This window comes from Ptychodera flava, chromosome 21 (genome assembly GCF_041260155.1).
Source record: "Ptychodera flava strain L36383 chromosome 21, AS_Pfla_20210202, whole genome shotgun sequence".
Classification (NCBI taxonomy): domain Eukaryota; kingdom Metazoa; phylum Hemichordata; class Enteropneusta; family Ptychoderidae; genus Ptychodera; species Ptychodera flava.
In genome coordinates this window covers 29,750,225-29,762,099 of record NC_091948.1, presented here as the reverse complement: position 1 = coordinate 29,762,099, position 11,875 = coordinate 29,750,225, and the positions used below count along the sequence as shown (strand labels likewise).

The following is an 11,875-nucleotide window of genomic DNA, read 5'->3' as shown; positions in this document are numbered from 1 at the left end:
GGCATGGTCCAAATCAGCGAGCAGTGATACATCTCTCCAAGTCCTTCAGTTAGCACATTAACACAAACCAACTGTGGTTTGAAAATAAAATCATGAAAATAATGCATAAAATTCGCAGCTATTTGGGCTTTAAGATTTTTATGAAAAGTACCAAAATAGCAGCATGACGTACAATACAAACCTACCACGAGTAACAATTGTAATCGTAAAAGAAATTCGTCACAGGCAAGCAGAGAATGGGTCGTATAGTGTCATTATGTTATATTGCCTCTACGTCCCCTACAAAAATAACTTCCAGCATGAAGCTACCTTGAAATTAACTTTTACTATAGCCAACAAGGACTTGCTCAAAATTAGTGTAAACAGAAGTCAGCACAGTTTGACCTTTAATACCACGGTCATCTGTTGCGTGATAAAGTTGAACATTACACGATGTTCTGTATTGGAAAAATGGCTAGACATAAGAACTAGAGTGAATTGGAATCCCTGTCAATGTCCAGCGGTTCAAACAGCTGGGAAACAACGAAGAGCCCTTCTTTTGTCGACGCGACAAAGTGCATGATATAAGTTCATGGACGTGACCAATTCTCTTTTACAAAGTTTTCGTCTGCAAGAAAGTCGTGTTAATTATCGGTTGCCATGGTAATCGATTTTCAGGGACAAATAGCAAAGCAAAATGAATATTCACCGATGTGTCGTCACGTTCGGTCTCATCATGATTAGGAGCGAACGGTAACTGTATAAGGAGAGAACTATTTGATTAAAGAGGAAATGGGTATCTCAGCAATTTTTTTTCAGTCACAGTGACTAAAATATTTCAAACGTCTAATTTTTCTGTATGCAGAAGAAATACAGTTTTTTTTTCTCGGTAGAACTTTTAACTTGCCATTCATATTTCTATCTACATATCACTGGTGCAAATCTGTACCCATTTATAAATTGAATGGGTCTGTATAATCAGCGATAAACAATAGTTTACAATTATACCTGCTACTGCTACGTAAATGTTATGTACAAGGGACAACTTAGACTGTCAACTTTCTCTTGTACCTTTTCTTTTTACTATGGTATAGCCTTTTGCACATACGGGGTGGGGGTCAGGAATGCCGAAGGCATGACTGCGAGGTGCGAAGGCACGAGGGACGCTTGCGCCAGATGTAAAGTCCTTGACTAGCCTTTGTCCAGCGTTACTACAAAAATGGCACAAACGACTAGTACTGTCGACGGTCTGGGGCAACAGGTAAAAAATCCATTCCATGCTGACTGATATGGTGAGTGCCGTACTCCTGATCCCTCTGAGTTCCTTTCCTTCACGTCATCGTAATCATTAATAGATTGAGCCGGAAGAAAATATCTTCCATGGCACTGTGTAGGCTAGTGTGATCCATTCCACTATGTTACAACAAGTAGTACAAGCAACTGCCATAATGTTCTCAATAAATTTACAGTGTCTTTAGCCTAATATTAGTTAAATGAGATTGCGGTAGTCTAATAACAATGATGTGATGATGCAGTTGATCAAACACATTAGCTGCTTTTCATCAAGTCAGTAGAGTGAACTCAATTCTAAGATTAAGGCATCATGTTTTGTCGTCAAAAACAGAACTCGTATTTGTATTTCATCAGATTTGTTGTATTTTCATCGGAAGTAAGTATTTGCTTGTGTTTTTCTAATCATATATATATATATATATATATATATATATATATATATATATAATATATATATATATATATATATATATATATATATACACAGAGAGAGACAAGTTAATTGAATCCTTTCATGTGTTTAAATATTTTCACCATGTATGAAGCGAGTTAAATAATCCTCCTGTATTCAATACTGATTGAGTGAATGCAAATAATGCCAGAAATGTTTTTAAGGGTCTGTTATTGAAGGGAAAACATTTTATGCAATAAATTTGATTTTACAAATGCTTGCAAAAGCATGGGACTTGTTGACAAATATTGAAAATCAGAATAATTCTAAGTTCGCTGATTTACAAATTGACTTTCGTCTGTCGAAACAATTTTTCCTTTAGCCATTGTAGGATCAGATTATATTTTTCTCCAACTGCCAGCAAAATTTCTTCCAACCCCCTCCCCCGAAAATCATGTGGTTCTTCCCTAAGCACAGCGCAGCAAGCGGTAGAAATTGGACAAGGAACCAGGTTTTTAGAGAACAATCACTTCGTCTGGCAGTATATTCATCTGTCCCTTGATTGTGAAGAAACCGCACTTATCCTAAAACACTGTCTGTCTAGACGTTTCTGACACACTGCATCATGGCCCAGGCATATACAGAGATATCCAGAGTAAGATCACAGCAAGGTCAGTTTAATTTCACACGGAAAATTTTCATGGGTATATCCAAATATCCAAATGACATCGCCAACCGCAAGGTAAAGAAACTGTTTACGACGTTTCGTTGATAAATGAGCGTATAGTTTTATATCGGAAGTATATTAATAATTAACTTGCATTGAACGGTATTGTATGTAAATTCAAATTGACGCACATATATTTCAAAAGTGCCCGGAGTAAAATTTTAAATGAAAACCAAGTGAGACGCCAAGTGACTTACCATCATAAGATTTTTGCGCCAAAATTTCTAGGTCTATCGTTGACATTTGAAATGTCGAATAATTCCGTTGATTCATGCGACACAGGGTCTCATCTTTGAATGTATCCTATCGACATCGACCAACCATTTCCAAACCAAGTATAGTTGCCGTTTGTTTGTGTTTCTTAACAATACAAACGAGCGCAACTACTTGGTTTCGAAATGACTTGTGACAGGCTATGCCCTCTTTTGAGATACGGTCATTCTTTGCACAAACACCTCGGTAGTTTCATTAGTCATCAGGGACCTTTCGATCGGTCTGCAGTATAATTTGCACTCTGTTCTTTCTCTTGACATTTATTGCGACTTCAAACAAGCTGGAATTAATTTACGATAAATGCAAATCGTTATGGCCAGTTTTATGAATTTATATGCACACAATAAATAATGAGCAAATGCATGTTATTCCACATCCAAGATTTGACATACTTACGTGTTGTTAAGTGGCAGTGTACATGATAGTGTTAGTTCAGGTCATTCGAACAAACCTGCACATATCCATCTTACTGTACGAGATAATATGTTCCCGGGGCCATGAACCTGTATTAGTTCTACCGAACTATCTTCATGGCCCTCACCACTCAACTTCAGATATTTCAGACACATTATTGTAAGAAATATTTATACATTTTATTTATTTGCACTGAATTGTATATTTTTACAAAATGTTCATTTTTTCGTCAGTAGTGACATAAACAAACAAACAAACAAACAAATGCACACACACTCGCATACATATGCAATCTGGTTATGCATTTTATATCGATCGGTGTCTAGCCGGTCTGCCAAGGGTCTAGACGTTATTCAGTAAAAAATTAATATTGTTCTGACTTCGTAGAAATCATTACTCGGCGCCATTTTGCTTTTGTTACCATGCATAGTTGCCATCTACACCAAGCTTGAATCCTTCAAGACAGCGGGTGACAGAGTTCGTGACCTACTGCGTACTTTGTTAGAGCACAGTGGCGTTGAAGTGGTTCTCTACAAGGATTGGATAAAAACCTCAGAGAATGTTCATGTAACAGTTATGGTAGTCATCGATGCAAGGCAGACTAGAACTTACATCACTCCTGAGAGAGGGGACAGAAATGTGGATCACGTTGCGGAATTGGCGAAGCTGGAGAGAGAAACATCGCCAAAAGGTAAACACCCCTTTTTGTGACATTGTTACAGGAACTTATCAAAGCAGTATATATGAAACTCGGCCCGGGGAATTTTTATCGGGAATACACTTCTTTGGTGCAAAGGATTTAAAAACAGTACTTAAACACTATTCTTTTCCAAACTTTCTGGGAAATTTGAGTTTGTTTTATTAATGAGAGAGAAAATATGGACATTTTGTCGTGACTGTTAAACTAGCGTGTTGTATAATTAACAAACAACGTCAGAGTGACATTATCATTATAGATTAACATGCATGCATATTTCAGTACATCAAACAATATGGTCAATGAGTGTTTCCACTTTTACCGGTCAATGAGTGTTTCCATATGGTCAATGAGTGTTTCCACTTTTACCGGACATAAGCTTAAGAATAAAGGAAGCAATTAACCAAGAATTACCAATAAAACTGAATGTGTGAAATACAAAGTTCATCTTTCAAACACTTTCTCTAAAGCAATACTTAAATCTTCCAGAACCACTGAAACTAGTGATCATCATCTTCATGGTTTCAAAACCGTTGCCAACCGATCATATCACTGTCATCTGTTACAAGGTGATAATGGTAGACAATGAAAAAATCACAGCCCTTCATTTATTTGACTTTGAACCCACTGTACAGTCATTTTCAAATGCATTCCACTAAGATGTTTTTTCCTACAGGTTCCATATTGATAGTCATATATGGCGACGAATATTCATTGAATCTAAGCGAAGAAGAGCATGTGGCTAAACACTGGTTACAATCTTGGAAATTCAATGATACTACAGCCTATGAACTCGCACTTAAAGGACGATGTTTCAGCATCTGTGACAACTTCAACAAGAAGCAAGAAGAAATGTTGCGTCAGTATTTTCAATGGGTACCAATGGCCCCTGATGTCAGAGTCAATGCAAGCACCATAGTTATTGGAGAGAAATGCAAGGAACAGGTTTCATACCTGTTCAGTAACAACCCATTCTTCAGGGAATTGCCGACCGATGGATCAGAAGATGAAACCCAGTACGGCTACTTCTCCTTCGCACCCAGTGGTAAAGAACCGACAATACGCATAGATTTCAATACATCCCTCTACGAAGTCAAGGTATGTGAGAGTACTGACTTTCGAATAGCGTTGGAGAGCCAATTGAAGAATCTGAACACCACCAGATATGGTACCACACCCAGCAAGACAAAGAGGCCTCCTTATGACAACGCCTTACTGTCATGTCACTGCTCCGAGTGCTACAAAATACTGATGCAACATAGAGATGAAGTCAAGGCAGTGATGAGTAAGTGTTGTTTATTGAGTGTTGTAATAGTAATAATTCACAATGATGTATCAGAAAGGGCATTTTAATATTATGCGTATTTATTAAAAATCGACATAAAGCTTACAAAGTGGAATGATCTTCCTTTCTCTAATGACTGCAATTTAGTATTTTCTAAAAATGCAATCGGAGAAACACCATAAAAACAAAATGTTGTTTCAAACATGATGAGAGCACAGAGTTTATAAGAGGCTAAAATGTTGGTTTTTTCAGAAAGGGAAATTTTTGAAATCATGAATGACGTCATACCTGTCGTACTTGAAGATCAAGCCACCGATGTATCACGTGAGGCCTGGAATTACATCAATGAAGTGAGACGTACAAGCATACAAAGGAGTATTCAAGAGAGAGAAATGGATGCCAGGTCGTTATTACAGGCGTCCATCCTAATGGCTTGCCATGACAATACGAGTCACCGTAATGGAATTTGCAGGTACCGTAAATATATCAAGTGCTTGTGTGCTGTACATGTAGTGGTTGTAATCATATCATCCATAGCATTGCTGTACCGTTCCATTTCTCAGAGTCCTCAGATACTGACTCAGTCGACCCTTGTCAATTATAACCACCTTTTGGTTTATTTGAATGCCCTTCTCAAGAATAAAAGAATATGTACATCACAAAACTAATAATCTGAATCCACAGCTATGTGCATTCAATACAGATTTTATTCCTTGTTTTTTAATGCTATGCTGTGAATTTTGAATTCAACGTGTTCATCACGTACCAACAATCAATCCGAGACATGTGCGTTGTGTGTTTTTTCCACTTCTCTCGTTCATCAAAACCATAATCAACGTAGCATTCCAAATCATCAGCATAGAATTCCAAAGCTAACGGCTAGCATACAATAAAATGAACATAGTCTATTTATGGAGCTACCTTCCGTTCACATAATGCTTAAAAAGAAGAGAAAGTTATTTAACTCGGTAAAAACAAATAGCAGTGTTGTGGTATTATCACATGGTGAGTTGCCAAGGATGAAAGAACATAAACAATGAAAACAGCGTGACTTCGCCTAATCACAAAGGCTATGAATAAATCGTTGTAATAATGTCTGCTCATTATGACTTTCATTTTACAAATTTCAAAATTGTATGTTTTATAGTCTATGTGCCTGATGACAGTTTTTCAGACAATGTTTTTAACGTCAAATTTTCTGGTCTCCATAGCACCCAGTCACCTAGCGGAGAAGCCGCAGAAAAATCAGAAAAATCGAAAATTTAAATTATCCCCTCAGTGTTAATATAGCACATGTAAGGGGTATGGCGACCATTTTGAATTTTAAATATTGGTTTATCTTTTGGTGATTTGTTGCACAGTGACCCCAAGTTTTTATTCTTGATTATGACAAAGAATGGTTACCAGTTTCCAACGGAAAATGTAGCAAAATTTCACACTTGTCTTTTGTAAAAGGCGTTTACTACTTGAATGACAGTGGCTAACAGTAACGCAGAAAGCAATGAGCCAAAAGCTTTGCGTAGTGGCCTATAGAAGACAACGTTTATACAAGATACGACGTCGCTATGCCTTACTGCCCCTTTTCTTTAAGTTACAGGTCAATCGACTAACAAACGCTTCAAAGTAGCGTTATCGGCAAATCACAGAACGCTATTCCCAGCACGTATCACTGAAACCCACAAACATTTTATTGTGTCACATAAAACACAGATTGGACATTAACTGACCGGTGAAATCACTCAGATAGACTGAGTCAACAGTTTCGAAACTGAGCAACGATTAGTTTTTTTCACTGGATTCACATATTACTAGTATGGTGATCATGATTACCTTGTAACTGTCCCTCGGTGACCGGCCAAGTTGAAGGTTTTAGAAAAGCCAGATGATTTACAAGTTCGTTTGTAGCACAGTCTTGGACATGCTTACTGAGAACTTTCCACAATTGTTTTATCTTTACACATGTTTGTTAAGAATATTCCGGAAAGGTTGACTATGTGGTTCTAATTTTTTTCTTGACAGGATGTGTTAGCTATGAGTACAACAGAAGACAGCAACTTCGGACTTTTTGTCTGCGTGTGCTTCAAAAAGAGTTCAATTTTTCCAAGATGTGTTTAGCAATGCTGAGTTAGTTACTGTGTAGGTTTTACAATATTTTCTGTAACTTTCTGTTGAACCCATTATCGTTTTTAGAAGGTATGCACATGGTTTTAATTGTAATTATCAAATAAATTTATATTTCAATTGTGACGTTTTCATGTGATGGGCGTTGGAAATGATGAAGATTAAAATATTATCACCACGTTGCGGGTTGTTATCTTTCATGAAACATTATTTTCAAAGCTCTTTTACGAGTTCATGTTATTATATCCATTTTTCTTTACAATTATTCTAATCTTAATCGCAACAATACGTATAGTATGGTAGGGTTGTAAGCAATATTTCACATATATGTAGACAGTACGACATTTTCCTACTCACTTTTAATGTACTGTTTTTATATTATAAGCATTAATAGTATTTGATTTCATGTATAATACTGCAATTATACCAAGTGTCATATTTTACATTTCAGTAAAACATATACGAAATAGTTCAGCTCTAATCGGGCACTGCGATCCTTCAAACATTTGAAACTCTGGAATTGTTAATGTACAGTTTATCTGATATGTACTGATTAAGCCTCTTATTAGTGTTTCATTGAATATATACCCAAGATCAGATTTTTTATTATTGGACTGACGCTTAGCAGGTCATAATAAAGTTTAGAATACGTTCATTTTTTTGCTTTGAATTGATTTTATTTGATTAATACAACTTGCGTCATTGCTTCTTATTTTTATTTTGCATTCATTTTGCATTTATTACTATTAACTACTATCGTAAAGGTATATCAATCCGTTTTATTAAGTGCCAACCTTTGAACTGACGCCTTATAAATTCCACCCCTGTGAGTCATAAGTCAGCTCGCGAGTGGCTGCACAAAACCCCCGCCTGTATTAGTTGTCATTCGGTCACTGCAAGAATGGATGTAAAATTGCACAAAAAGCAAACGTAGACTGCCTGCGCACCACTAAAACAGTGACTCGCTTCAGGAGATTGTTAATTTATATAAGAACTTGGGACTTTCCATTGCCCAAAACTTGAAATTGATGTATCAATTAAATTGTAAGTAAAGCTTCTAAACATCTACATATTATTAGAATACGAAATAAGTGTGTCGGAAGTATCATCGACTCGAAAAAAAATACATTTACGTGGTCCGGCCTTTCCGTGTTGATTTATGTCGCCATCGCATTATGTTTATAATCCCTTGTAAACCATAGTCATACAAAGACGCTGTTGACCACGTTCATGTAACGGCGGTGGTAGTGATCGACACAGGCAGACTAGATGTATTAACACTCTTGGAAAAAGTTATACAAGTATGAATCCAATCAATACATTTGCTAAATCACGCTTTCTACTTAAAATTAATAACTGCTTTGACTTCTGTGACTTGTTTCAGACATTATTAAGTCAATGCATTTCACATTATAATTTAATTAACATGACATGGCATCGCTGTAAAACATCTCCCTGTCACATGATAGTCTCTTGCATAACATTATTACTCTTGATCGTCCCTAACATAAGGTATTGCAAGCCTGTTTAATCTAAAGTGAAAAACTCGCCACAAATGATATAATAATATTCACGTTGTCTTATCTACAGACTACAATCATTTATAATGTTCATTAAATCAGCATATGCAAGTTCTTCAAGGACATGTCATTGTACACTGATATGTCATTTTTGTCATTATTTTTGCAATGTCATGGATACTACGGTGCACGTTTCAACAGGGTTCGAACTCACAACGTACGGTACCCAGTCACTCAGCGGAGAAGCCACAGACAAAACCGCTCGACCAATTGCCCAATCTCAAAAAGATTGGTATAGATCTATCTATAATCAGTCTTACATGTATAAGTTTTTTAATCCGGTAGGCATAAATTGTACAACTACTAATAAGTGACTGTAGTGATATGTTATATGTCGTGAACACACAACCTCCATCACCATGGGTGTTTACAACACTGATAGCCATGCAGTAAGGGAAATACTGTAACAGTATATTTTCGAAAGGGAACCCTAGCGGCCGTGATAGAGCTACTTTTTCACAGTTTTGTTATTATATGCTGAACGTTCGCTGGATAACTAAAATCAATCATTACCCAGTGCTCCTTAAGAGTATTTAGAGACAAAAGTACCAAAACACCCGTATAAAGTACAATACGAACATAATAGGAGTAACAGCTGTAACCGTAAAAGCAAAATATGATATTGGACTTTTGAAATCTCGTTCAATGAAATTCTTTACATACAAATGCAGGTGTAATAAATCGGCAAGCTGAAAAGGTGGCGTATGGTGCCATTATGATACCTCTACGACCCCCTACAAATATGCCTTCCAGCATCAAGCTCCCGTGAAGCTACCTTTTCCGCAACCAAAAAGGACTGTGCTCAAAATTAGTGTGAACAGAAATCAGCACTGTTTGACTAATGATAACCACAAATGTCTGTAAGATTAATTTTCCAAAGTTTTTTGTTGCTGGGAAAACTTTAACATTACTCGACTTTTGGTGCAGAAATAACGGTATGACACAATAACTCGAACAATTGGAATCGCTGTCGATGTTCAGCGGTTCAACCCGGGAAACAACGAACAGCCCTTCTTTTGTCGACGTGAGAAAGTGCAATGGGCGTTACAAATCCCTTTTCATAAAGTTTTCCTCCGTCAGAAACTCGTGTTACTCATCGGTTGCCATGGTAGTCGATTTTTGAAAACAAATGGCAAAGCAAAATGATTATCCACAGATTGTCTTCACGTTCACTCCGAGATTTGGAGCGAACGGTAATTGTACAAGACCCTAAAAGGGGAGAACCATTTGATTTCCGGGGGGGGGGGCGGAAGAAATTGTTATATCAGCAAAGTTTTCCCATTTCTGTGATTGCACTGTTTTCTATCGTCCTATTTTTTATGTATGCAGAAGCAATGTAGATTTTACTCAGCAATCAATTTTTAACTTGTCATTCACATTTCTCTAAACATATCACTGCTTCAAATCTACACCTACTATACATGTTATGTAAAAGAGACAATTTGTAAAAAGTCCATACTGAGCTATCTGATCTGAGGAGAGCAGTACTCCTAATCCACGAGAGTTCCATTCCTTGAGGTCGTTGTAATAATACCAGGGGCTGTCAGAAAATATCTTGAGTGTATAGTGTAATCCATTCGAATATAGCTTATAGTACAAACAACTGCATAAAGTTCATAGTAGATTGACAGTGACTGTAGTCTAACAGTAGTTAAATGATATCGCAATAGTCTAATAGAAGTGAAGTGATGATGCAGTTGATCAATCCCAGTATTTGCATAGCTGCTTTTCATCAAGTTGGTAGAGTGAACTCAATTCTCAGATGAAGGCATCAAGGTATATTTGCAAAAACAGAACAAGTATTTGTATTTCGCTAGATTTGTTATATTTTTTGTGTTTGTCTAATCATAAACATATGAATAAATAGAGTCTTATTAATTGAATCATGTCATGTGTTTTGAAATGTTCACTATTTACCGAGCAAGTCAAATAAACCCAGAAATGCTTTCAAGGGTCTGTCATTTCATCGAAAATATCAGATTTCCCACTCTGTGGGTTACAGCACGTAGACACCTGTCTGTTGGAACACTTGCTTTTCTTAAACCATTATAAGATCAAATTATTTGTGTTCTCCTTCACCCGCAAACAAAAAATTCTCCATCCCCCCGAAACCAAATCGTTCTCCCTTACAAACAGCGCAGCCAACGGTAGAAATTGGACCGGTACCAAGCCTTTATTTTCAATCTAAATGAGAACAATCACTTCCTTTGGCATCTGTATCCCTAATTGTGAAGAAATCATACTCAATATTCGAACCTTTCTGTCTAGAAGTTTCTGATACGCTGCATCATGGACTTGGAATATACAGAAATACCTACAGAGATACCAAAGGGAAGGTCGCAGCAAGGTCAGTTGATTCCATGCAGAGGGTATCTCCAAACAGCATACAGGTCGCGATCTGCGGTGTAAACACTCTGTTTACGAAGTTTCGTTAAGAAATTAGTGTAGTTCATTTTTATCGGAAGCATCTTAATAATCATCGTGTAATCAACCGTATTGTATGTATGTCGATACAATATTGGCGCACATACATTTCAAAAGTGCCCGGAGAAAAATTCAAATGAAAACTCAGTGAGAAGCCAAATTACGAGGCATCATAAAAAAAACTGGCACCAAAATGGCGCCAAAATGAAGGTCTAAACCATGCTATCGTTGACATTTGAAATGCTGAATAATAACCAGTGAAAGCTATTTCCATTCATTTGTATAACACAGGGTCTCGTCTTTGAATATCCCCTATGGACATTACGACCAGTACTTTGGTGAAGATTATGTTCGATTAACGTATAAATGATCGATATTATAAATCATGCAAAGTTTCTCGAAATCGCCAGCTGGTATTATAAAAATTATTGAGAAAAGGTATGTTGATGGTTTATAGTGTGACAATGAATATTTTGGATAGACGTGTTTGTAATTTCATTTCATAAGTTTGTAATATCAGTAAAAAGGCTTTATCATTGTAGTTCAATACTGCTACTTCCGCACGATTGCGCCTTGAAAGGTCGAAAGGTCAACATCAGTCGTGTCAATCATCGCAGTCCAAAAATTATGGTTTTAGCGATTATATGCGTTCATCTGAGCACGGTCACTCCACAAAAAGTGACCGTGATCT

General features: G+C 36.8%; 1 protein-coding gene across 1 annotated transcript; it reads left to right on the top strand.

The window, feature by feature from the left end:
* Positions 1-2,288: 2,288 nt before the first annotated feature.
* Positions 2,289-7,509, top strand: LOC139120950 (uncharacterized). The gene is made up of 5 exons (XM_070685539.1): positions 2,289-2,405; positions 3,465-3,768; positions 4,451-5,059; positions 5,312-5,531; positions 7,079-7,509. Exons 1-5 carry the CDS (start codon positions 2,289-2,291, stop codon positions 7,086-7,088), a joined length of 1,260 nt encoding a protein of 419 aa, XP_070541640.1. The 3' UTR covers positions 7,089-7,509.
* Positions 7,510-11,875: the final 4,366 nt, after the last annotated feature.